Source organism: Haliotis asinina, chromosome 9, assembly GCF_037392515.1.
Source record: "Haliotis asinina isolate JCU_RB_2024 chromosome 9, JCU_Hal_asi_v2, whole genome shotgun sequence".
Lineage (NCBI taxonomy): Eukaryota > Metazoa > Mollusca > Gastropoda > Lepetellida > Haliotidae > Haliotis > Haliotis asinina.
Genome location: NC_090288.1, coordinates 41,236,480 through 41,264,437, shown reverse-complemented (window position 1 = coordinate 41,264,437; position 27,958 = coordinate 41,236,480). Strand labels below are relative to the sequence as shown.

General features: G+C 40.8%; 4 protein-coding genes across 6 annotated transcripts; 2 read left to right on the top strand and 2 right to left on the bottom strand.

Annotated features, from left to right (window-relative positions):
• Positions 1-256: 256 nt before the first annotated feature.
• On the bottom strand, positions 257-14,790 carry LOC137296801 (dentin matrix acidic phosphoprotein 1-like). Of its 2 annotated transcripts, none has more exons than XM_067828657.1 (7): positions 14,622-14,790; positions 9,801-10,049; positions 9,086-9,223; positions 7,747-7,788; positions 6,252-6,281; positions 5,528-5,600; positions 257-3,943 (listed from the first exon to the last, which is right to left on the bottom strand). In XM_067828657.1, the coding sequence occupies exons 1-7, from the start codon at positions 14,689-14,691 to the stop codon at positions 2,017-2,019; spliced, it is 2,529 nt and encodes an 842-aa protein (XP_067684758.1). In that variant the 5' UTR covers positions 14,692-14,790; the 3' UTR covers positions 257-2,016. The 2 variants fall into 2 exon arrangements, with proteins under 2 accessions (XP_067684758.1, XP_067684759.1); XM_067828658.1 differs by having other exon boundaries at positions 6,252-6,275; positions 14,622-14,730.
• Positions 14,791-16,227: 1,437 nt separating this feature from the next.
• LOC137297250 (fap1 adhesin-like) lies at positions 16,228-17,016 on the top strand. Its single transcript, XM_067829263.1, has one exon. It carries the CDS (start codon positions 16,228-16,230, stop codon positions 17,014-17,016), a length of 789 nt encoding a protein of 262 aa, XP_067685364.1.
• Positions 17,017-17,849: 833 nt separating this feature from the next.
• Positions 17,850-18,206, top strand: LOC137297249 (uncharacterized). The gene has a single exon (XM_067829261.1). It carries the CDS (start codon positions 17,850-17,852, stop codon positions 18,204-18,206), a length of 357 nt encoding a protein of 118 aa, XP_067685362.1.
• An 896-nt stretch (positions 18,207-19,102) lies between these two features.
• On the bottom strand, positions 19,103-27,958 carry LOC137295995 (small ribosomal subunit protein mS25-like). 2 transcript variants are annotated; one of them, XM_067827614.1, is made up of 5 exons: positions 27,581-27,958; positions 26,206-26,364; positions 24,782-24,888; positions 23,438-23,525; positions 19,103-19,878 (listed from the first exon to the last, which is right to left on the bottom strand). In XM_067827614.1, exons 2-5 carry the CDS (start codon positions 26,340-26,342, stop codon positions 19,692-19,694), a joined length of 519 nt encoding a protein of 172 aa, XP_067683715.1. In that variant the 5' UTR covers positions 26,343-26,364; positions 27,581-27,958; the 3' UTR covers positions 19,103-19,691. The 2 variants fall into 2 exon arrangements, with proteins under 2 accessions (XP_067683715.1, XP_067683714.1); XM_067827613.1 differs by lacking the exon at positions 27,581-27,958 and adding an exon at positions 27,159-27,202.

Below are 27,958 nucleotides of genomic sequence, written 5' to 3'. Positions count from 1 at the left end.
TTTTTGTTTGTTTCACAATTTAATCCTTTCGAAAATCGATGTGTTTTTAATCATTATTTTCAACTACCCATAGTGCGATTTTTTTTCTAATTAGAGATGTAGCAAATAACCCTTCTGTTATGGTCCAAGATAACAAATGTTTGTACCCATGTTTACTTACGTGTAAGCGTTCTTGTCGTCAAGGAGATACACGAACCTAGTTTTGAAGGATGGGGCTAATTCGCTCAGTCTCTAAATTAGATCAAAACCAGCCAAATCAATATATGTCTTCTTTATTTCTGAAATGTAGGCCAGAGGCACGTAGAACACATATAACTGGTTATAATGAGTGAGTGGTACAAGAGCGTTTTCGTTATAACAGTGCATGGAGTATTAACGTTGCAAAATTCTGAAGATACTGACGTGACGTTTGGTTGACATTAGTAAACAGAATGTGTAAAATGTGGGACAGGACATATACTTAGATGGTATATCATACCTCCTTAAATCATCTTACTGTGGAGCGGAGAGAAGGACATAGTATACCCTGTCACACATTTTACAGGATTGGTTCTCGGTACTTTGACATATTCATTTATTGTACATAAAATCATACATAACCACATCGAAACTGCGATAACGACACTCTTAAATCACTTACATTTACAACTCTTAAACACTATTCACAGTTGTTTAAACAAAGTTTACGAATATGAACATTTTCCAGTTGAATGTTTCAGATCCACTCTTCTGGAGTCCTTGCATCCTTACATGGAGTTGTAGCATAGCTACCTCCGTGCCCAACACATGCATATCGAAGACGAAGTTGGAACCAAGCATTTTATTTAACATAGCCCAGTTATTTCTAGCAAACTTTAAAGGGATAGCGGACGCTTTGGGATGACTTTCAACCAATAACAGATAAAACGTTTCAGTGCCAAGATATACATCGGGTATCTTCCGCATTCACCTGATACGGTATCATTACTTGTTGATATGCGGATGCCATGAAAACGCTGCAAGCATGTAACTGAGAGCCTTCTTGGATTTAAGAGCCAGATTGTTCATGGATACCTGCCGAGTGAGGTTTCTGGTAAATAGCCTACCATGGTACTTGGATGAAGATGAAACGCTTTCCGTTCTAGAAAAACTGTACCCATGTTTAAATTCCGCAATACTTGTTTTGTTGAAATCAACTTGGAGACTCCATTTATCGCAGTAATTCTCTAAAATATCAATTTGTTTTTGGACTCAAATACCGTATGAGAAAACATCAGCAACAGCGCCATCGGCAAGAAGAAACAACTCGAGTAAGCCGGGGAATAACGGAACTTGTACAAGTGGACGTGATTTCATCGACCAATACATTAATGACAAAGGAGAACAGAAACGGACTTAGAACACAACCTTGCCGTATCCCGAGAAGACATTCACATACCTCTGTTTACGTGATTTGATGTACGCCCTCAGTCATTATGTCTAACGTTGAAGAAAACAATATGCCCTATACCGAGAGAAAACGATAAAAGATCTCACATGACTTAAGTGAAGTTGTGCACATGTTTAAAGGTATCCATGTTCAGCATAATAAGTGAATCGACTTGCAAGATTTCTTTTGGAAACACAATAAATATATAATGAAAACTGTTAACAAAGAAGCACAATTATTAATCACCACATACTGCTCACAAATACCTTGAGATGTGTACCTTTGTATCCGAATACAAATCATGTCACCTATAGTGAAGGGAGCAAGGGTTAAATATGACAAGCGTAGCAAGTATGCTGTAAGTTTTGTGCGTATTGCTGTGTGGGGGTAAATGTATCTTCAGTTAATCAGCTACATATAGCTTTACCAGAATTGGAATTATGGAACCAATTTTCTTTTTCGGAGACAATATATCTGAGTCAGGGGAAATATGTCTTCAGCTACTCAGCTACACGTCAAACTCGCTAGAACCGGAATCACAAACCACATTTTCCTTTTCAGAGGCAATATTGCTGAGTGGGCGAAAGCGCATCTTCATTCAGTATCAGCTACACGTCATATTCGTCAGACTCGGATTCAAACACGGTGACGGGGCCTCTAGGATCTTGTTGAAAGTCGGAGTCCAAGGCTTGGGACCATTCATTTAAGTCCTCGTCTCCAATGGTTTGTCCTGAACTCTCAGAATCACCTATTGTCCAACGAACTTGGCGCTGGCGAGAGGCTGGGAGTAAATTTGGGAATTTATCGGGATTAAATTCATTTTCGGCAAATCCGTTTTGAGGACTTTCATTTTTAGACCAAGTACGTTTTTGAGCACCGCCCCACAGGCCATCGTCGTTGTTTCTACGGCCGAATTCGTTTTGCGGTGATGACGATTCTGAAGGAATACCATCATCGCTACCATTCTCAGTGGACTGAGGCGTTTCCCACGGGTCTGTTTGCTCTGGCTTCATATTAGGATCAAATGACGACGCCTCGTCATAACAGCCATCGCTGTGAACATCGTTCACTTTACCATCTTGGACGACATCCCCATCCTCATCCTCATCAATATCCTCATCTTCATCCTCCTCATCTCCCACCATTCCATTTATATCTCCGGTCAGAGACTGCGTGGAGTCTACTACAAACCCAGCGTCCTCCTGACCCATGTCTCTGGCTTCGTCTCCACTCACATTACCAGGAAATGATTCCTTTTGACCATCCACGTTCCTCTCGGTTGAAGCTCCGCCCTCATCGCGTCTACCAATATTGCGTCTCCACACCATTTCATTCTCATACAGATCCCTATCATCAGCATCATAATCGTCATCATCATCACCTTCATCAATGATAGCATCGACGCTGACTACTAAACCGTTAACAGTTCTGTAATTCAAATATTCCGGTTCCCGGCTCGAATCTCCTGTATAGGGTCCTCTGGATTCTTCATCAAACACTTCATCCCCAGCAGCTTCCTCCTCGTCCTCTTCCACTTCTCCTCCTCCTCCTTCTTCTGATTCTTCTACTTCTAGATCATGTATGTGATCATTACTGTTGTATTGCACAGCCATACTGGCCTTTCTGATGGTGCCACCCCGTTCTTCATCGTCATCTTCGCTGTCGTCGACTTCATTAGTACTGGTGTTCAATGGATCATCATCACAATCATTATCAGCTCTTACCCTATCATCCGGTGACAGTTTGTATTTGTATTTTAGTCGCCGAAACTGTGTGTCAATAAAGTCCTCGTTCTCATACGGATCGCTGTCATCGTCCATGTCAGTCGGCTTCTTTTTGTCATCACCCGTGACAACCTCATTCTCATACAGTCCATCGTCAGGGTCCTCCTCGCTTTCCATGTCTTCCTCAATGTCACTGACGGAGTAGTTAGCTTCGTCATCGGGTAGGGTATAAGCACCTGATCTCCTTTTCTTAGAAATGGTCAATCCAATCCTCTGGGCATGAAGGGCCAAAGAATCTCTAACTCTCAGTATATTTTCACTGCCGTCAGTCTCATCCTCGTCTGGACTCTCTGAAGGTTCAGGGGATTGGTTTCTCGAACGTCGTTCAGATGGTACTGGTGGCAGAGGTACATTTTGTACTGGAGTTTTGTCAAATCGTATTCTTGGCACAGCATTACCTTCTCGTTGACCAGGTTCATCAGAGAGTCTAGATAACGTCACGGTATCGGCTCTCGGTCCGGGAACCGGCATCGGCGGAGTAAACGTCTTCGTGTTAGTCTTTGCAAGATCCGGTTGCACTATGGTATTTCTGACCGGTATTTCATAAGCAGCGTTCTCAGTTCCTACAGCCAGGACTTCATATTCGTCGTCCTGAAACTGTGGCTGTCCTGTGTTGGGTTGATACTCAAGGGTTTCGACTGCACTGAGGGCTTTCAGTGCAACAGTTTCATGACGATCAAGACTGTACTGATTACGTTCGAGGTGAAACACGGCTTTACCCTTTATTTTGCGGAACTTTGTTTTAATTTTTCTGAAAATAAACCAGTTATTTTATCATCAAATGTGAAAGAAATTATCATTAATTAATATATTAGCAGGTTTGCTGATGAACGATTCCTTTTTCTAACTATTTAACGGCGGCCTGTAAATAATCCTAGACAATCCTGTGACTGGACTTGAGAATCCAGTGACCTACATTATGAGCAACGATCAACATCGTCGCCTTTTGGTTGTTATCCAAGTCACCGGTCGGACCTGTCTCATCTATTTGGCCACCTCTTGCATCCAGCGCAGCCCCTATATAAAATGTACTTGTTGTTTAACGCCGCACTTAGCCGTATGGGTGGGTTTGTAAATAAAAGAGCCCCTAACTCACTATCCAGTGGTCAGCAGCGTGCATGTAATGGGATATAATGATATTTATCAACCGAGTCTGATCACCTAATCCGGTTAGTTGCCCTGACGACATGCATGAGTTATTGAAGGTCAATTCTAAATTCATATAAGAGACCTCGGAAAGAGTTCCTCCCGTTCTACCATCCCACATGATATGTCTGCATTAACACGTACGAACAAAACCTAGTGCAACAATTACTAGAGAACTCACAAAAATAACTAAAACCCCAAAAATTAATTACAATATATAGGGTTGAGGTAATCAGTCCAGGGACGGTAATGTTACAAACATAATATGAGGGAAGGAAAGGAACTCGAAACCTCGATTGTCAAACATTGCATCAATAAGGATCTGGTTTAATCACGTGACAGTGGAAGGTTTCTAGAGGCTTGGTGGAACCTTTGAGCACGAGTACTCCTGACAAACCAAGAAACAAAATCCATGCGTCTCTGACATGGTCGTACTTTAAAGCAATATACCACAAATATCGCGTCGGGGACCACCGGCATGGGCTTCACACATTTTACCCATGTGTGGAATCGAACCCGGGTCTTCGGCGTGGCAAGCGAACGCTTTAACCACTAGACTAACCCAGCGCCCCAGATGCAGTATGAGTACACTGACTTAACATGGAGAGGTCCGTCTTTCTGGAAATATGACAGCATCTGGTTGTGTAAACACGTGTTTCCAAAGAACTAGTAGTGGATGTGGTACATATAAACAAAGTGGTTTTCACTGTACGTGTAATATTGTATTTCGTTGTCGTTTTATGAGTAGACCACCAATGTAATAATGTAATAATATAATGATGGAAACGAATAAGTGAACATGGAAGTATAAACGTTCCTTTATTTATTTCTAGAGGCCCACCCACAGTGCAATACATACCTCGTGACGAAACTTGGAAACGAATAAAGGAATACTTGTACTTTCACGTGTTCCCTTATTTCTTTCCAAGAGTATATTTATAATACGATTATGATGGCGAAAATATTGATGAGGTGATTGTGATGCTGACGACGAAAATAATGGTGACAGAGGTGATGATGACGATGACGACGGAAATAATGGTGACAGAGGTGATGGTGTTGATGACGACGAAAATAGTGGTGACAGAGGTGATGGTGGTGATGACGACGAAAATAATGATGATAGTGGTGATAATAAGGACGACGACGACGATGGTGAGGAAGAAGAAGAAGTCCATAAACAACTTACACGACAACAATAATGATGTTGACAGCCACGCTGACAGCCAGAAGGAGAGACAACGTAATTATGGCGATTTCCACTGAAAGTGAAAAATGTCAACAGTAAATACTGTTGATATGATAATGGTGTCGATCACAATGCCGTGGTCCCAGATGAAAAGTATTCAAAGAAGATGAAGAATCCAGCCAAAGACCGATAAAACACGCACGTCGTTCTATGTTCATCGCTGCACGATTACTTCAGGGTTATTTCTATCATTTTCTCGTAATTTCAACATCTTCCTCGCTGTTGTGGGTTTTGTTTTACAAAATCTTAATTTGGAAAGAAATTTCGTTCCTTTCATTATGTTCTTGTTATTTCAAGGTTCCTTCAAAACCCCCAAAAACTCATATCGACATATCGAAATTAAGAATAGGCCTTGTTACATTGTTCAGACTAGCACTCTTCTTGAATGCATGTCATCATATAGATTGGTACTGAGCATTTCAGACCGTCGGGAGGGACATCACGTCAACAGACACCAAACACACATCCAATCGCTGTATAATTGTAGTTAACTATTGGCAACTGTACCGGACCGTCTCTCCTCCGTCCATAAGTCTTTGATCTACCGCTGTGACGCCATGCGTCAGTGACGTCAGTGTAAAACATATTATCTCTCGCTCGTTCTAATTGACTGTCTATATTCTATATAGAAAATTATCAGTTGGCGGCCAAAATGTATACTCACTCGATCCTAACGAGGAACCAGAGTCTGAAACTGAAAAACACACATTCAAAATTCATTTACAATGTCGTTGATAGTAATTAGCTCTTAACTCACAACAGACACCAGATCCCCTGGATTAGCGTTGTTTCATTGCATAAGTACGTTTCGTGTGGACTGCGAGTAATAGTGGCTCAACAAAATAGTATGTTAACCGTGAACATGTCAAAACATTGATTACAGAACAGTCTGGGTTCCGTCTTATTGCGTAACTTAGTGTGATAACCATTCCAGAATTTTCAGACTGTGTTATTTAACTGGATGCATAAATATTAAACAGTAAGATCTGATAAGTCTAAGCACTTGTAAAATGCAACAGTACGCTCCTTCTAATCCTTGCAAGCACGTCGTACAGCGGGCTTTGTCCTACAGCGAGCTCTGACAACGGTAACCTGAAAATCTCAAAACGAGGCTCTGCCGCTAGAAACGTTTGGCGGTCTGGTACGGATGTGATATTACATCAACCACATTGTGCATTACAAAACTACGCTGAATAAGCACCAAAACAGACACATAACTGGTTTAAACAACGATCCAGGTGCACAGTGAATCATTTTGCGACCTCATCAAACAGGGGCCGTCTGTGATTCCATAGTATAGGTATGCTGCCTGAACCTCGACATGAAGTTAAAAAATATGGTGTTATTAAAGTTTAAAATTAAAATTCATTTGTAAATATCATTTTCTTATGAAAAAAGGAGTTGCTTGTGGTGTCTATTTTCTCTTTCATACGAGGAAATTCGGATCGGCATACAAAGCCATCTAACCCACTGAAAACTGGTACTCTATATTGTGTAGTTTGTGTACCCCTATACAAATTAGCAAGGCAACTACATACCTGATCGGGTGGTCTGACTCGGTTGACTATATATCATCGTGCCCCGACGTCGTGGGGCGTTGCTCATAATATCGCTCACTACTTTGTCCGTATCAACCATGAATAAACACTGCGGTTTGACTGTACGTCAATTTTAGCTTCCTGTCTTTCTAACCCAACTCGAAAAGAACCCAGGGTAACATATGGGCTCAGAGTATATATGACGTTATAACGGAGGTATATTTCCCTGGATGACCGAGGATTGATGCATAAATCATTCGGTGAATGAAACAGGGGATGACTTCATTTAGAGGAATAGGGGTAGCATGTTGCAAAAGGACCGATGCTACGCCTTCAGTTTTAAATTAAATTCGGAGCTATTAAAATTTCATTCAATATATACCTCTGATTTTCCAACACAGAATGTTTATCTCCATTCTACCATGACAGCGGTTTAAAGATATTAATTAAACATACCATGTTGGAAAAGTGAGAGGTCTGTACTTGATTATATACCTGGAAATGACTTTGATTAACCAATCACAATCCAGCATTTACAAAAGTCAGGGTAGAATTAATTACCTACAGTTTACTTGCGTATGCATGGACTAGAACTTGTACCTCTAACCGTTTACCTCTCACCTGTTGCCGTTGTGGTGTTTGATGATGTTTCGTTGGACTGATCTGAAGCAGAGGGCAGCATTTCCAAAAAGGCCAAATGTAGTAATGATCGATCATACAGTGTTAAGGGTGGCTATAAGGGTGGTTTCGAGAAAAACATAGTTCTAGAAAATATTGAAGAACTAATTGCTCAACCTAGACTTTTAACGACACCTGGACGTTTTTACAACATAAATTATTGCACGGTTTATATACGTAATATATGAACATATGTAGTTCATATTACTTCACATAGCTTGTGTTAGTTACTACATTTACATATATCTAGGGTGCTGGGGCAATCTAGTGATTAAATCCCTTGCTCGTCACGTCAAAGATATAAACTAATACAGGTCGCTGGCTAAATATGACATGCTGCTATCCCATGCCATGGCCTTTAGATGGTCTTTATGAGTTTCTGTATCATATTTCCTTGTACTTATTTTGTTGATGACAACTGTGAAAATGTGCGCTTCCAATGTAGCCGACATGCTTGCTCACTGGATTTTGATTTCTCCATTCGTGTCCATATGTTTCAGTGTTTTGTTTTTAGCGCCCCACGAAGTCTGTTTCAGTGTATTCTCTGCTGTTGACGTTCTAATTCTAACGTTTCAGTAGATCCACCGAGTAAATCATCAGAGTCATTTGATGAAATATGTGTGTTAACTGCTACCACCAACAGTTGTTGTTGATATCGCTTCCTCTCAACATTTTCCAACTCAAGGGATAAATATCATAGCGTAAAAACAATGAAGGATCTTTTTTATAATGTCAAATCTCATTACTTATTGCAGTTTTAAAAGAAACTGAATTCTTATATAATTATTTATAGCTATGTTGAAAATAGATAAATATTTAACAACCGATTATATAACTTAGCAACTGAGATTGTTAATGGCTGTATTCTCAAAATGAATTAAAGTATTATAAAAGCATTTGTAAGTTCGTATCAATTCGTAAGTTCCGAAACATTCGAACTAAATGTAAACCTACCAACATCACTAACCGCTGGATATGTGTGATGGCTAGATTGTTCAGCAATTGCTCACATCGATAGGGGTGGTGTTAATCCAACTAGGGTGGCGATATGTAGCATGTTTTAATACTGCAGTCTCCAATAACGTTGAAAAGTTTAGATTTATCTGCAACATGTAAATCTATCAAATTCGAGCTGCCTCCTCGTCCTTTGTTTACATTCTGTGATTGATATGTGATTTAACTTTATGAGTTATGAATGTATAACTTGTTTTAGTTCCGGTATCTCTATGGGTGAAATACTGCTGATAAGACTTAAAATCTCGACTCACTGACTCACTCTCACCTCTGTCGCACTTGTCTCCAAACCAGCCATCTTCACAGTCGCCATAGCAACTGCCCGTCACAGGATCACAGAGTAGATAGAGGCAGGATGAGTTTGTTTCTATGTCACATGACGAGTTGCTGGCGCAATGAGTACAGTCTACAAATAATCGAGAAGGAATGGCACTCAAGTTACACTCTGCGAATAGTCGACTCCCAGATTTGCCCTCATCATGACTTTTTGCAGCAGCAGCCATTGTGGGTTTAACCAAGGAGATAAACAGACTTGCATTACTTCAGGGTTTTCTCCCAAGTTAAGCCGACCCGCCAACAAACTGTTCCGGCAGCTAGACACTAACTCGCTCTTTCTCTTTGAGATATTGAGTGAGATTAGACTTTCACTGGTCATTATCTTGAACTACAGCATCATCTACTGTAGCAAACGATGTAAAAGTTCTAAACCAATCACGCAATTAAATGTTTTGTGGATGGAAAATGGCTTACTAGTATATCATGTGATGTATGTTTAGATAAATGAGGAAAATCAATCGCTAGCAAGATGATGGACAAACAGCTATACATGAGGCGTTTTAGCAATAAACCAACTATTGTAATAGAGGGAAACAGTTTGGGTGGGCTTAACAAATCGTACCCAAGTTGAGAATCGAACTCATCGGCGTTAAGAGCCAACACTTTAATCACTAAGCTATCACCCTTTCGTTTATCATTATCTGAACCTTGTGATGTTGTCACTGTTGACGCTGTGGCCGCTGGCGTTGACGTTGAAGGTGATGTCGTGGTATGTGTTGGTGGATTTTCCACTGACGTTAAAGGTGGTGCGCTTGTGTCTGAATCGAATAAGGTTACCCATGCTGCGTTTGTTATTAGCGTTGAACTTGCTTGCGTTGCGGCTGCCGTCGTCTTTTGTGTCGACGGGGTACTCGTCGATGTTCTCTGTGTAGCAGCCTTTGGCAATCCAGTGGTACCTGCATATTCGAAAGAAATGTGATTACTGAGGTCAGTTTGATGAGTTGGTCAGAGGGACAAACATTTTTGTATATAACGGCATGTGTTTTGTAGTTACATTTCATGGACCCAGAAGACATTCGTTTTCAGACACATATCCTGCTTGTTACCTTCTTTTGACCTTATCTTTTCTCCTGCATATTCGATTTTTTTTCAAACTATGCAAGTACTTCCCCTCTCCTTACTTTTCGCACTGCACGATTTCTTAGAATCTCCATTTCAAAATCAAGAAGTTTCATATAGCTCAAAGCAACCTCGTTATAACAACACTTGTAATGGTTAGTTGCATGTGTGATTAGTAGGCTGTACTCTTCATTAAGAAAAATTGGTATCACGTGCCCATGCATCGCATTTTGACAATGTAACACTGTAGTTATTTAATCAAAATCTATTTGATAAATAATATTTTCAAAATAATATTTTATAAGAAAATGGCATACATATCTTTAAAGATTTCTTAAATTCTATATCACGTGATGATTGTGACCAGAAGTGGCTTATGATTTTACAGCTGCAGATATTATATCTGCAATAGCCGATGCTAAACTGTCACCACGAGACGACGATATTCCATCAGCACTTTTAAAGAAAATTAATAATAATATGTGTATTTATAATGCGCTGAATTCACCACATAAAGCATGCTCAAAGCGCTACATATATTTTTCCCTTGATCACCGGATGTCAATCTCAACAGCTCATCGTATTTCAATCTCAACTCCCAAATTAAGGAGATATGATTTCGCCCTACCTTGCTTTATTGTTTTCACAAATATTGAGTGAAGGTAATTTCCCAGCTGTATGGACTACTGCTATTATAATACCTATAGTATAAAAAGGGGAAGTAATTATGAAAACATCACTCGCTTTTGAGGATTTCAAGAAAGCAGTCGACATGGTTAACCGAAATAAATTACTTTACTTCTATTAGGAAAGGTATCCTGTTTGTTTACCAATCAAACCACTTTTGGAAATGGATATGTTTAAAAGCGAATGGCATCCTTTACTTTGATTCTTCCTCTGGTGTTAGACAAGGATGTCCACATAGTCCATTGCTGTTCTCCGTATTCATGAAAGTATGGACCAGACCATTCATTCATTAGGGGTGACCAGCATCGACCAACTAATCAGTGTGCTATTTCTATCTGCATTTTGGGAGGTCTACGTTTTGGGAGGTCTGCGTTATGGGAGTGAACCGTAGTAGGTGCAATGTACCCAGGAAGTAAGATGTTCGATCTCCGGCTCCGTCATTAAAGCTTTTAATACGCAAGCAACTGCAGAAATATATATATGCGTTTAACGTAACGGTTCTATTCTTAGTTATTTTGTTTGGCGCCACAATTCCCAGTTCATGTTTTCATCAGACAGTCATAAAACTGAATACATTATTGTGTAAAAATATAAACGCAAGCAAAAGTCCTTGGCTTTTGAATGCAAGGAAACGTCTTGGAATGACTAGCAAGTTATATATTACTTGGTGATTTAGCGCTGCAGTTCCTTCGTGCAGAGTTTCGTCCCTTAGCAATGTCATGTCCGCGTATGCTGTTGATATGATGACGTCTGTTTATTTAATCAAAGTTGTTTTATGGTGCATGCAACATATACTGTGTGGTTGTCCTTTTTATGGAATATGTATTCCCTAACATTGAGAAGACACAGAGAGCAGCCGAAATATTTAATCTTTGTCGTGTACCACAATGAATGAAACCACAGTAATCAAGATACGTAATGTTTGTCGTAAAAATGTCTTTCATCACACCGACGGAGTGACAAGTGTATCAGGAAAAGACATGTGCAAGATACAAACTAACCTAAGTCGATCATACACTCAGAAAATGAAGTTAAAATCCTGGCGTATTGAACAGCAAGCAAGCACGGCTTGGACATAATATTTATGTATTATTCTATTTATTGTTTATTCCTGGAAAAAGTACATGTATCCATTGATCTCAATGATTTCTTGGTTGCGGTGGGGTAGCCTAGTGGTTGAATCGTTCGCTAGTCATATCCAAGAGTCGGGTTCGATTCCAGACATGGTCAAAATTGGTGAAGCCCATTTCTGGTGTCTCCCGCCGTGATATTGCTGGAATATTGCAAACAAGCGGCGTAAAACTCACACACTCACTCATTTCTTGGACTTGTACATAAAGATGGTATGTATTCGGGTTATCAACAGCATTATTTAACACATATATACCTCCATAAGGGTAGAAGGGCCACTTTACATAAAAATACATGTACACTGATATTCTATTTAATTCAACTGGGTCGATGTCCCCAAGAATCATGATCAGCTCAGTAGCACATCAGATATATCCTGAGATATTAACCCTCTGGGTGCCACAGGGACATATGTATGGACTTCTTCTTCAACCCTCTTTTAGAAGTCCAATGAAATTCTAAATATTTCACGTACACAAACATGCTTCACAATTTCGAATTCTGTGGGAAAGTTTCTATTTCGCGATACCACCCGCTATTATTTTAGCCAAAGCTGAAGTGATGTAAAAGACCTTTCAAAACAGACTTCATCGTATATAAATGTCCACATTTCCGTAACATTACAAACTCTCGAGTCGTAGCGTTATTGTTTTGAAATGTAAAAATCGGAAAATTACTCGGAGAATTAAATACTAGAAAAATAACAGTTACAGTATTAATGTTTGTAGATGCAGATCCATGTCGCACGTGCAGGTGACGAAACCACTAACGTCACAAAACGAATCAGATACATGTCCCATTCACCTGTCACTGTGTTACGTGGCTACTAAAGGTAGGTCAATGTATGGAGTAAAATCAAGAAGACTCAACTTGTAATGTGTTTGAGTGAGTGAGTGAGTGAGATTAGTTTTGCAATATTCCAGTAATATGACGGCGGGGGATACCAGCGCTGAGCTTTAGACATTGTGCCCATTTGAGGAATTGAACCCGTGTCATCGGCGTGACGAGCGAACGCTTTAAGCGCAGGGCTACCCTACCGCCCGCCTACATTTGGAAGCGAGACGTAGAGTTGCGGTATTACAGATACAACTACTTTCAAAGAAAAGTACTTTACCCTGATGTTAAGCACCGATTACTAATTTGACCATGTGTATAATGATATCTATTTTCAAAAATGTCTTTTAAAAATTACGCGGAAAGCACGCTCCCACCCTGACCAGTCCTCATACATTTGGTCTGGGTTCGTTCAAAGCCGATCATACCACTTTGAACATCCTGTCGATGTTCAACGTATGGCACTACAAATTTTCGAGCCACAAAGATCTTTTATTTGTCGTCAAGGAAATATATGTGTCCACATGTTGCTACAAGAGTGGTTGCCAGGTAACATTTACATTATATCCTAAGGTTTCAAGACCTAACAATGGCTGTATGATAGCTAACTGGTAAAAGCGTTCGCATGTGACGCCAGGACTCGATTAAACAGTGCGTCTCCGCCGTGATATTGCGGGAATATTGCTAACAGCGGCGTAAAACCATGCTCACTCAAAACGTATCAAACGAACGGAAGAGTGAGTGAGTGAGTTTAGTTTTACGTCGCACTTAGCAATATTCCAGCTATATGGCGACGGTCTGTAAATAATCGAGTCTGGACCAGACAATCCAGTGATCAACAACATGAGCATCGATCTGCGCAATTGGGAACCGATGACATGTGTCAACCAAGTCAGCTAGTCTGACCACCCGATCCCGTTAGTCGCCTCTTACGACAAGCATAGTCACCTTTTATGGCAAGCATGGGTTGCTGAAGGCCTATTCTACCCCGGGACCTTCACGGGTCACGAACGGAAGAACTGTTTAAGGGTATATATACAACACCTACCCGGTGTGGATACCCATAAAGATCAGGGTTATAATTGGTCTTCAGTAAACCCTGCTTATCGTAAGAGGTGACTGACGGGATCGGGTGGTAAGATTCAATGAGTTGGTTGACATGTCATTATATCTCTCCTGCGTAGATCGATGCTCACGATGCTGATCACTGGATTGTCTGATCCAAACTCGATTATTTACAGACCGCCGACAAACAGCTTAAATATTGCTGAATGAGGCGTCAAACAACAACCAAGCCTATAGCAGACTCTGACCAGTGTACAAGAAACACTCGTGTACAGTGTATCTATATGATAACACATTACAGATAACAGCTGTCTACTGTCAGGTACATCCAACATTATTGACATTCATTTTTAAACATTAAGACATTTGAAAAGACATAAGACAACCCGGAAGAGGACAAGATGGAAATAAAACATCATGTCCTCTTTGGCGCCTTTTTTTGGGCAAATTGTTATGATGACTGAATACGAACTGACAAATCGCAAAATGCACCCTAACTTTCCGCTGCTAAGTAGTGCCATTCACTTCACTAGCAGGCCGTACTGTAGGAAATAATACCCTGGACCCGTTCCACTACGCACTCTTGGTACTTCGACTGACATACGTCGGGTGGGATTTGGCATAGGATAACATACGCTTTGTGGAAGCGAGCAATGTTACTTGGAAACTTGGATCCATCAGTAGAGACCTACCTGTTGCTGCAAACAGACTTGAACTCACAACAGCTACACACAGTGCAGGAAGCACTGCCCCCATGGTCATGTTGAAGAACGCCAGTATTCTCCGTGACTGAGGGAAAAAAACATTATCGTTTGTTGTAAGTGACCGTTATCTTCAGCATTCGTGATGCGACATTGCCCTGTTGCTGATAGCCAGTATCAGATGTGTATAGGAGGATCTGTTTCACAAACTGATACGGACAAGATGTCTTCCTAATAGATATGTGAGCAGTACAGGAGAACGGGTTGCTTCTGTGCGAAAATCAGGGTACTTTTTTTGTTTGTCTTTGAGAAGATTTTTCATATATGCGTCACGACAAAGGGTAGGGACCAGAGTCCACACATGAACCTGAGTAATTAAGTGAGTATGGTTTTACGCCACTTTTTAAAGCAGCATTCCAGCAATATCAACGGGGACATCAGACCACACATTGTACCCATCTGGACATTCGAACCCCGACATTACGTCACAATGACATGTAAATAAAGTCAATAATACCTCCAGTATACACTGATTCCACTGTAATATTTCATTTTGAGTGAGTGAGTGAGTTTGTTTTTAGGCCGCTTTTAGCAATATTCCAGCGATATCACGGCGGGGGACACCAGAAAATGGGCCTCACACAATGTACCCATCTGGGAAATCGAACCCGGGTCTTCGGCGTAACGAGCGAACGCTTCCACCACTAGGCAACCCCACCGCCCTATTTCATTTTGAAGTGTGAAAAAAAATGAGATTAATGAGAAAAAAACAATCTCCCTTCTTACTGCAGCTCCTTTTCAAGCTAAAACAAATTGTTTTTATAAAAATTATATATATTGAGAGACTAGTCCTTACAAAATGTGTTTGGTTCGGTTGCTTCGATGACACAGACCAGCTTATGGCCTGTGTTCCCTGAGATATGAGTATGACAGTTGAATGACGTCAAAGGATTTCATTAGTACCAATATGATAGGTGAATGACGTCAAAGGATGCCATTACACCTGATGGACGTGGTGTGGGAACACGTGACACCCATGAAAATCCGGGTTAGAATTGATCTTCGGCAACCCAAACTTGAGGCGACTAACTGTTCGGATGGTGCACTGACCCTGATTGTGAAGATCTATGTTCATGCTGTTGATCACTGGACTGTCTGGTCCATGTTCGATTATTTACAGACTGCTGTTATATATGCCATATATATTCTCCTATCTAGTTTTGTTATCAGCAGTGAAATCAGTTACAGTCAAGTCAAGGCATGACAAACCAGTGGTTAATAGAATGAGCAACTACCAACATGTCTGAAGCCACAATGAGCATAGTCACAGCGTGTGACCACCCAATACATAAGATTCTTCAATATGTGGGGAAAATTATACCGTTTCATGTCAAAGAACAGTCAATGCATCAACATCATAATGCCATCAGTAAGTGACTGAGTGAGTGAGTTGTCTTGTACACTGCCTCTAGCAATATTCCAGCAGTAACATAGCAGAGGGCTTCACACATTATGAAGCAATCAGTGGGTTAGTGAATAGCAACTGATCACCAATGGCATCAGGGCAAGGGACACCAAGGGCCTTACCAATGGCATCATGGAAAGGGACACCAAGGGCGTTACCAATGGCATCATGGCAAGGGACACCAAGGGCATTACCAATGGCATCAGGGCACGGGACAACAAGGGCATTACCAATAGCATCATGGAAAGGGACACCCAGGGCGTTACCAATGGCATCATGGAAAGGGACACCAAGGGCATTAGCAATGGCATCAGGGCAGGGGACACGAAGGGCGTTACCAATAGCATCAGGGAAAGGGACACCAAGTGCATTACCAATAGCATCATGGAAAGGGATACCAAGGGCATTACCAATGGCATCAGGGCAAGGGACACGAAGGGCATTACCAATGGCATCAGGGCAAGGGACACCAAGGGCATTACCAATGGCATCAGGGCAAGGGACTCCAAGGGCATTACCAATAGCATCATGGAAAGGGACACCAAGGGCGTTACCAATGGCATCATGGAAAGGGACACGAAGGGCATTACCAATGGCATCAGGGCAAGGGACACCAAGGGCATTACCAATGGCATCAGGGCAAGGGACTCCAAGGGCATTACCAATAGCATCATGGAAAGGGACACCAAGGGCGTTACCAATGGCATCATGGAAAGGGACACGAAGGGCATTACCAATGGCATCAGGGCAAGGGACACCAAGGGCATTACCAATAGCATCATGGAAAGGGACACCAAGGGCGTTACCAATGGCATCATGGAAAGGGACACCAAGGGCATTACCAATAGCATCATGGAAAGGGACACCAAGGGCGTTACCAGTGGCATCAGGGCAAGGGACACCAAAGGGCATTACCAATAGCATCATGGAAAGGGACACCAAGGGCGTTACCAATGGCATCATGGCAAGGGACACCAAGGGCATTACCAATGGCATCAGGGCAAGGGACACCAAGGGCATTACCAATAGCATCATGGTAAGGGACACGAAGGGCATTACCAATAGCATCATGGAAAGGGACACCAAGGGCGTTATCAGTGGCTTCATGGAAAGGGACACCAAGGGCATAACCAATGACATCATGGAAAGGGACACCAAGGGCGTTATCAATGGCTTCATAGCAAGGAACACGAAGGGCATTACCAATGGCATCAGGGCAAGGGACACCAAGGGCATTACCAATAGCATCATGGAAAGGGACACCAAGGGCGTTACCAATGGCATCATGGAAAGGGACACCAAGGGCGTTATCAATGGCTTCATGGAAAGGGACACCAAGGGCATAACCAATGACATCATGGAAAGGGACACCAAGGGCGTTACCAATTGCATCATGGAAAGGGACACCAAGGGCGTTACCAATGGCATCAGGGCAAGGGACACCAAGGGCATTACCAATAGCATCAGGGCAAGGGACACCAAGGGCATTACCAATAGCATCAGGGCAAGGGACACCAAGGGCATTACCAATGGCATCAGGGCAAGGGACTCCAAGGGCATTACCAATAGCATCATGGAAAGGGACACCAAAGGGCGTTACCAATGGCATCATGGAAAGGGACACCAAGGGCTTTACCAATGGCATCAGGGCAAGGGACACCAAGGGCATCACCAATGGCATCAGGGCAAGGGACACCAAGGGCATTAGCAATAGCATCAGGGCAAGGGACACCAAGGGCATTACCAATAGCATCATGGAAACGGACACCAAGGGCATTACCAATGGCATCAGGGCAAGGGACACCAAGGGCATTACCAATGGCATCAGGGCAAGGGACTCCAAGGGCGTTACCAATGGCATCATGGAAAGGGACACCAAGGGCATTAGCAATGGCATCAGGGCAAGGGACACCAAGGGCATTACCAATAGCATCAGGGCAAGGGACAACAAGGGCATTACCAATAGCATCATGGAAAGGGACACCAAGGGCATTACCAATGGCATCAGGGCAAGGGACACGAAGGGCATTACCAATGACATCATGGAAAGGGACACCAAGGGTGTTACATGCTGTGCCCATGTGGGAACTGAACCCAGGTCTTCAGCATGATGGGCAAATGCTTTCACCAATGGGCCATCATCCTTCCCACCATCTAGCCCCATAGGGCCTTAGCCATAGTATATAAAGAACATGAAACATTTTTGTTTACACTCCTGTGGGTGAGATACCAATTGCAAATTACAGGATATTCCAGGTCCATGATACGCGACACGATGGTGATGACCTAAGGTCAAATAGTGACATTTAGTCATGATACTCATACATTAGATGAATTCACCCAAGTTTATGTCAAAACTTTCACATTATAGGTGAGGTGAAACAGGGTTGAATGTCTTAAGAATATTTCGCTCATATGAACACATGGGTATGTGTGACTGCTTGTACTAGCCCATAATTCAGCTGGCTTTATAGTGCTAGCCCACTGAGATACCATGGCGTAGTTAGCAAGGATATCAAGCTCAGACACAATATACTGATTCCGAGCCGACCAGTCCTTCTTGTAACCATTAACTCCTAGCACCATCCAGGGACCAACAAGTATCTTAGTTTAACCTCTTATGGTATGATACGGCAGGGGACTGAACCCTGCAACCTCCCATTCTGCAGGTGGACACTATATCCACTTCCCAAAAGAGGCAGTCTGTATAGATTGTTCTCTTATGCTATGTGAGTTTAGAATCATTGCCTTTCAATCCACAGTTATGGTGGAAACATTTTTGTCAGAAGTCACACAAAGTATACGTAGATGGCATAATGTCAGTTGCTTTATGTAATAATGCAGTACTGCAATCTGAGAACAGTACAAGCCATGCTGTGATACTAGGGAGCATGAGCAACTGCACTAATGGATATCATAGGCTATAACCTTACAACTCATTTAATAACCTAAGTAACAACAGAGTGTCAAATCAATTTCTCTTGTGATAAATATTTTGAAAAAATTATTTCTGTATGTAAATGATGATTTATTACACTACAAACAAATGACTGTGCAATACAAATTTACTTCCTGCATACATCTGTCACCTAACATTGAACGTTGGCACATCTCACTTCAGGACTAGCTCTCAAAGATGGACACCTCAGGAGAGAGGATTCAAACCCCTGACATTACATTTCTCACACCCCTTCACAGTGTTTCAGCTGGAAGCCTCAAATATTTTGGCACAGTCAGAATATGACATGTCCTAAATCCTCTCACTTCTAACTGAGGTGAATAAGCTTTAATATTCAGTTTTCCTGCTGTTGTCAATATACCTGCAATATGTCAGAAATGGTCTTCTGTAGCAGGAGTAGCAGCTGGATCCAAATGAGCAAACCCTGGCAAGTCATCATACCATCAGGTAATCCTTCCTTCCCATATTCCATTCTGGTAGTTAATCCTCAATACCTTCCTGTCCATCCTATAATCCATATCCACCTTGTAGTTAATCCTCAATACCTTTCTGTCCATAATATCCATCTTCAACACACACACACACACACACACACACACACACACACACACACACACATATATATTAACTACTTTAGTTATGATTCTTCCACATCCTTCTTCTGAAACTTATATTTTCCTCTCAGTTCTTTCTTCAACGGTACCCATCCAGGGCAGGGTACCTGTCCAGGTATCTCACATATACACTGCCTGGAGAAACTCATGCCGAAGTTGGCCGGGTTAGACGTCTTTGCTTTGGCAAGTGCTTCAGCTCTCAGGGTTTCCCTGGAATAAAGAGTACATGCATAAGACACATTTGATAAAGAACATGTGTTTGCATTTAATGAGATATTAATGGAAAAATACATGCATAATGCCTTGATAATGTTAATCCATGTCAAAGATTTATGAAAGGTATGCACACATTTCAGTCACTTCACTGATAAATACTTCAACTATAACATCACTGGCTATTGTTTTATTTTCTCATTTAAATACAGTAATACAAAACTGTTCAGCGTAGTAATGCTACAGAAGGTCCAGTCCATTTGTAGGCATGACATATCTGTTATATAATACGAATGCTGTTGAAGATTAACTACATTTCCTTCTAATCTGTCCTGTTTATACGACTCTACGAACAAGCTACCTAAAACCATACTTTTTATAAGCACCCAGTGTAAGAACATTAACTTCACTATTAACAGACACTACCACATCACTGTTACAGAATCTGGCAATGCACATCTACTTCGCTATGAGGCTAAGAGAAAGTATTGTTTCAGTAAAGAACTACTCATATAAACTCTGCGGCCTTTCATGTACTGAAATAAAGATTGATTGATTGACATATTTTTGTCGTTTATGGAAAATTTGACAGGTAAGCCAATCAAATAAATTCTACACAATCAGTTGCAATCGCTATAGTCAAGTCTCATTCATCCAGCATCCTCCATTGCACAGCAAATAGTTGGATTTATGAGGATGTCAGAGCAAATAATTGAGATGAAATTACGTGTGTTCAATTTGTGGTGTCCTCCCATTTGTGAGACCTCCCAGTTGTGAGACACATTAAATAATGGTTGAATGCACATGGGTGGTGCTTCCCCATCCCTGTAAAATTGTTTAAATGAATGTACATACGACTCATGCCTGCAATCAAGCGATATGTGTATATGAACATTTTACGCTTTACAACTGTATTTAAGTAATACATTGTGTGTAATCTTGTACCTCTTATGCCGCAGACCGCGGCCGGAGTGTAAATAAAGTTCAGTTCAGGCCTACAACAATGAAAGTGGGAACAGCCCAAGGCATAGTTTTTTAATTAGTTTATTAATGCGGAAGACACTGTTCAGTTTCTTAACCAATATTTCTGTAAACATCCTCATGTATTAATATGTATCAATATGCTGTATATTTTCTGTGTACTTTATGTGATATCCTGTACACAATGTTCAGTTACATAGATAAACCTTAATTAGCCATGGTTAATCCATTCTATCAGATAGGGGAGTATGGTGTGTGTTCTTTGCTAATTAGCTACTCTACTGTCTCACAACTGGGAGTCTCACAACTGGGAGTCTCACAAATAGGAGTAAAGCTATATACCGACAGTCTGGAAATATCTGAGTACAAACCAGACAACCAGACAACCAGCCAATCCACTAACAGCATCATGAGCATTATCTACTCAGGAGGTTTAAGGTTTTGGAACACAAATAAGATTCACGAATATTAATAAAAGTAAAATTGTCATAACTACATTGAGAAAACATTTGTAACAAGGGATCCAGGAAATCTGACTAACCCAGGGTGTGTTTCGGGGTTTTTTTTCAGTTCCTGCACTGAGTGCAACCAGGCTTAGAGGTTTGGCTGCACTATCACAATTCTGGTTGCACCACAAAACAGTGTCACTGGTTCAATAAGCTGCAAGATATTTTAGCAATTTCCAGATACATCCAAAAGAACCTGACCCATGATGATAATGATGAATGATTCAAGTTAGTATACAGTCGAGCCCCGTTTACACGGAGTCTGTACTTCTAGAAATCATGCCATCTGCACAAGTTTCTAGTCTTCTTCAGATGTGAAAGGGATTGGGAAAGAGAAACTTTGAAAATGGACCATTTACAGGATTATTAGCCATTTTCTGAATTTAGAATGGGCCACTTCCCTTGTAACAATAGTAAACTTCAAAATTTTAATGGGCTACTTTTCATTCTAATGTGCAAAGAGGCCCATGGCTCCTGCCTTTTCTAATCCCTGAATGTACTCATTAACTTGCCCTTCACTTGCCCTTCACATGGATACATGTTGCTGTTCTTGATCACTTGATTTATTATCACTGTGTGTGTGTTAAATATGTAAATTTGAAAGAATAGATTTTCACTGTGCAACTCCCAAACGTATTTCTTGTTAAATTCAAACAGCCCGACAACGCCCTACTGGTGCACTGACCTATACACGGCTTGTGAAATCTGGAGTCAATGTTTGCTTATATGTTTGTTTTTACCAGTTCCTGGTATGGTGTGATAGCTTGTATTATCATACAGTGGGTAGTGTTCTCTGCAGGACAAAGCCAACAAATATTTTCAGTATCCGTTGGGGTCATATATGGATACCGATGCAAATTAGAGAGGTCATATGCAAATTTTAGGGTCTCCTTTCACACAGTAAACAAACATAGCATCACGCCCATCTATCGACAATCGTGTCCAGATTGACGGCCATGGTTACGGTACCGTGAGTGCCTTGATGAGTGCTTTCTTGTCTCGTAATGATAGATGGGACTGATTACGAAGCTAAGTTAGAATGGCATAGGGTCTAAAAGATACCAACTCCAGTTCCCCGACCCACTGCAAGCGAGCAGATGGCATGGGAATCCAGGTTTTGAAACGCTGAAGTAGACGACATCAACAAGATAATTGAAAACAAGAATGCAGCCAGAAAAAGAGCCTATACAATGAAACTTGTGATCAGTTATCTGGCAACTCTCGTTCATAGGCTCTTTAACATAAAAGCTGACTGGGAACTTCATGACGTAACGCAGTCAAATGAGTGAACAGTAGAAAACTGTGTCACCGAGCTTGTGACATCACGTATTACTACGCATATATTTGTGACATCATTGATATGCAGGTACATCCCTGGAAGTTTAATTTCTTGATCTGTGGCAAATGAAATCACTTTTTTTAAATTTTAAAGTAAGAATGACATTGTATGATAAACAGGTTAACACGCAAGTGTGTTTTGGGATGGTTAATAACCTGCTTTAGGATTAAACACTATGTACTTAGCTCACCAAGGCCTGCTAAATACAATCTTTATTCCCAATGCAGTTTATTAACCATCCCAAAACACACTCGCATGATAACCTATATAACTCCTGGGTCAACCTGTGAAAAACCAGGTTAACATTGGTCTTCAGCAACCCATGCTTCTTGTAAGAGGCGACTAACAAGATTGGAAGGTCAGGCTCACTGACCAAGTAGACAAATCGTCATATCTCAATAGCGCAGAACGATGCCGATGCTGTTTATCACTGGATTGTCTGGGGCAGACTTGATTATTTACAGATCACTGAGTTAGAATATTGCCGAGTGTGGCATAAAACTCACTCACTTACCATACTGGCATGACATCCTAATACATACACTTTCATTGAAATAGTGAATTAATTTCATCGGAGAAGATATTTACAGCTGTCAACATATAACAGGGGACAACTTAAGGTCATATGACTAAGTCGGGTGAGCAAAAAATCAGTTAACCAAAGTAGCAGTAAGTGTATTCAAATGAATCAGAGTTTATAGTCTGTAGAAAGAAAATAGAGCATTCTTACGATGACTTGCAGAGAATGTGCTTGACATGATCATGAATGTCATCCTTATCTTGACTGTCTATATCCACCAGCACTTTCTTTCCACCATCTGAAACAACAAACATCATTTAGGAGATAAACATCATGTGTTGGCCAAATTAAGTGTGTTAATGAGTATTTGAAGCACAGGAATACATTTGGAATCGACACAATTCAAAGACATACTATTCAAAAAAGTTACATCTACATAGTTTAAAAGATGTTTCTTGATGAATGGGGCGGTGGGATAGCCTAGTGGTTAAAGCGTTCACTTATCACGCTGAAGACCTGGGTTCAATTCCCCACATGGGTACAATGTGTGAAGCCCATTTCAGATGGCCCCCTCCATGATCTTGCAGGATTATTGCTAAAAGTGGCAAAAACTTAAAACTCACTAACTTCTAGATAAATCCCTGCCTTACGTAACAAGGACTCATTCCTTAGAGATATTCAGAAAGACAAATATCTCCACTGTTTAGAATAACATTAAGCATATGCTCCAAGTAAAGCTCATTCAAATTTAGCAAAGTGTAAGTGTCTTTCGTAGTATCAGAAGTATCAAGTAAAAGTGTTAATGTGCAATCAGGCACCAGACTCTGAGAGTATGGGTATTAATCTCATATGGAACCAACATACTTAAGTACTTGAATCTGCACTTTACATTGAAAGTGTAATCCAAAATATGACATGCATTTCTTTTGACCACTCTCTGAATGGCATTGTGTATTCATGCCTTTCAGAGGTGGGAGCCACACTAACTCATGATTCTTATGGAAGCCATTGTGACTGAGTAGGATAGATGGCTGATATTGTATAACACAGTGAGCTGCCTTCACCACAGCTTTGAAGGGCATTCCAGTTTTGTCATGACATGTCAGCTTAATGTTGGAAGATAGCAAGGGGTAATGCAGGCCTTGTCTACAACTTTGGTGAAATCCATAAACACACATTTTGGTGTTGACATACCCAGAGTCATGAGTGTCTCAAGTATGTTTCCCTGGATTTGCTACCTGTGAAGTTCCAGGTTAAAACTGGTCATCAGCAACCCCTTCAGCAACGGTCCAGACAAGATTAATTACTGATTGCTGACATGAAACCGGAATATTGCTGAGTGGATTTGCACAGAGTTGCTTAAGTGCCCAAGGGAAGTAATTCTTCATAACGTCATGTGGGAGGATATGACTATATTTATATACAATTACAACAGTATATTGCTCAGCATGATGTACATTAATTGATCAAAAGCATATCCAAAGTCACCATAAATACATGTACTAATGGCGAGCAATAAAAGTTCCATGCCACACATCAGGATATGTCACTTACTGAGATAGAACTGCAGGAAGGGTGATGGCGTCATGTTCTTGAATGTCAGTATCTGGACAGAAGGGTTCTTGTACTGGATCTGGGCAAGATGCCAGAACACAAAGTCACTGTGAAAACACAAAATAAACATTAAAACCCAACTACAGTATTCCATATAGAAACGAAAAACATCAGAAAATTCTCCCATTTTAGATTATTTCACTTGGAATAATACCTCACCTGGACATGCAGTTGGAAATATCAACAACAGTTTCAGAGGAAAGTATCCCTGTTTCTCGATATCATACATCAAAAAGACTCTTAAATAACTCCAGTTTATTCCCTTCAGAGATTAATTATATCCAAAGTCATTGAAGACTACCATAGAGAGATTGAAATTTCCAGTATCAAGTACTACCTCAGTCTAACCGATCTTAACTTTACAGGATGCCATTGTAAAAAACTAGCTCAGTGTTATGACTGTCGCAAGAGTCATCTGATTGCTAAGTGCTTGTACAATGGCGCCCTGGTTTTCCAACACCACCAGAAGATAAATGAACTTTTGCAGTCAAGCCTTGTTATTACTTCAGATTTAATGGATTGTTGGTGACAATGTGATTTAAGACGATGGAAGAATCTCTGTATCTTTCAGTGTCCAGTGACATCTATTTTCAGCATCATGTCATTTGGATCAATCAACTATCAATTCTTATCATGAATGAGACCAGTATAGCCAGTGCTTGACATAAAGTGCAAAAATAGTAACAAGAGAGATGCAGTAGGCAACAGCACTTCCTAAATTGGTGCAATGGGGCCGATGTTTGTAAGCATAATAAAATGAAGATTGAACATACTGGATAATCAAGGATGGCCTGTTTGTTCATATGGTGTAATATCACCATACCTTCCATTAAACTTAACTATATACGTGAAAATTTGCCATTATGTCACACATGAAAAGATGTCAACGCTTGATTCAAGTAGTGGTAATACTATTTCTGCAAGAACACTGGATTACAAATAATATTTACAATTCAGAGACTCCAAGAGTTCATGTTCGTCTGTCTGGAGTACCTTGATCTTCACTGTATAATGATAAATACCCTAGACACATTTACTGTCAAAAATTGGTTGTTCAATGGTTTGCTGTTTAATGACACATTCAGCAATATTCCAGCTATATAGTGGCAGTCTGGAAATATTCCAATCTGGACCAGATTGGAGTCTCCAGTCCAAGCCAGCATTAGCATCAATCTACACAAATGGGATACAATGACATGTGTCAACCAAGTCAGCAAGCCCGACCACCCAATCTTGTTAGTCTCCTACGACATGCGTGGGTTGCTGAACACCAACTCTAACCCAGATCATCCTGAGTACTAAAATATGAATGCAACAAGAAAAAGTGGATGCAATATAATACAGGTCTAATACTCCCTCCTTACTAGGCGCCTTTGCTGGCTTTCTGTCCTGTGTTGTAATTGACTGTCATAATCTGCACTGTGTCTTTGAACACAAGTTGCCCACGCTGGAGATACTGCAATGTACGCCGAACAGGCGCAGCTCCTTTCATAAATGGCATTGCTTGTTTTGTTTGTTCAGAGCTGAAAAATTTAATACAGTATTTGTGAATTATAACATTCACAACATTACACAGAAATTACAACATATTTCTTCAGAAATCTCAAAAAAATAGATCTTGTGATTATGTTGTTGTTTGTAAGTAGTTCTTCGGCAAGATTTCTACCAACATCCCTCCTAAACTTCATTGTGCAATTGACCCATGAGTGAGTGAGTGAGTATAGTTTTACGCCACACTCAGCAATATTCCAGCTATATCGGTGGTCTGTACATAATCGAGTCTGGACCAGACAATCCAGTGATCAACAACATGAGCATCGATCTGCGCAATTGGGAACTGATGACGTGTAAACCGAGTCAGCAAGCCGGACCACTCAATCCCGTTGATGCATGTCATTGTATCCCAAATGCATAGATCAATGTTCACACAGTAGATCTCATGGTAAACATCTGATTATTTACAGACTGCCGCCTTATAGATGGAACATTGCTAAGTATGGCATAAAACTAAATTTCTTCACACATTATGCAAGGCTCTATTTGACCTAACACAATTTTTTTGGCTTCTAGTCATATGCACCCAGAAACGTGAAAAATGAACAAAGAGGTTGTTGTCCATAAGATTTGTCTTGTATTTTTCATACTGCAACAATTAAAAGTAAGTGTTCTGAAACACGCTGATTTCATTTAATGTAATCATATGTAATCCACACGTCACGTAACAAGCAACCATGAAACAAGGTATATGCTCAGCTACCCAAGGGTTTAATTACAGTTCAAAGTAACAGACACCTAATTTCGTGAGATAGTTTCATACCATGCTTGGAAAACCGGAAGTCAGTTTGTGCCGTAACTCAGTCTAATGTTTTACGACACGTTGAGGATATACGAAGTGTTTTTCAAATAGCGTCATTAATACAGATGTATTACTTCAAACGGCATATTTATAATACGTATGATACCAATGAGATGTAATGGCTATCAAAGATATTAATGTCGTTAGAACAATCCGGTGTTTTATTCGTATGCTCCCCGTGATATATAGCTACATATCAACAGGGCAGTTTCTCAAATTATTCCATCCTCCTATCGTTCCATGTGACTACACTCCTTTTAAATAAGAAATGGTCAGTGCAGTAATTAAATGCGAGTTTTACACAATGACTTGCTATAAAAAGGTAAATATTTTACAAAAATACCAGTATAGCTGAAACGCTGTCTATGAAACATAATACTCACTCAATACGTATCTTAAAAATCCCAGATCGCCTCTGTTCTATCTGGGAGACAATATGATTGTAGATTATCCCTGGTTCTATGAGGCCTCAAACCGAACACCAAGATTCGGGGTAGAATAGGTCTTCATCAACCCAAGCTTGCCACAACAGACGACTATGCATGTCGTAAGAGGCGACTAACGGGATCGAAAAGTCCGGCTAGCTGACTTGGCTCACACACGTCATCGTATCCTAACTGCGAATAATGAAGCTTATACTGTTCATCCCTATACTGTTTGATCCAGACCCGATTATTATTGAAGGAGTATGGATAGTGCCAGTTAGGACTAAACACACTCACTAACACAAACAAAAGCCAACCGGGGCGTCAGCACATGTC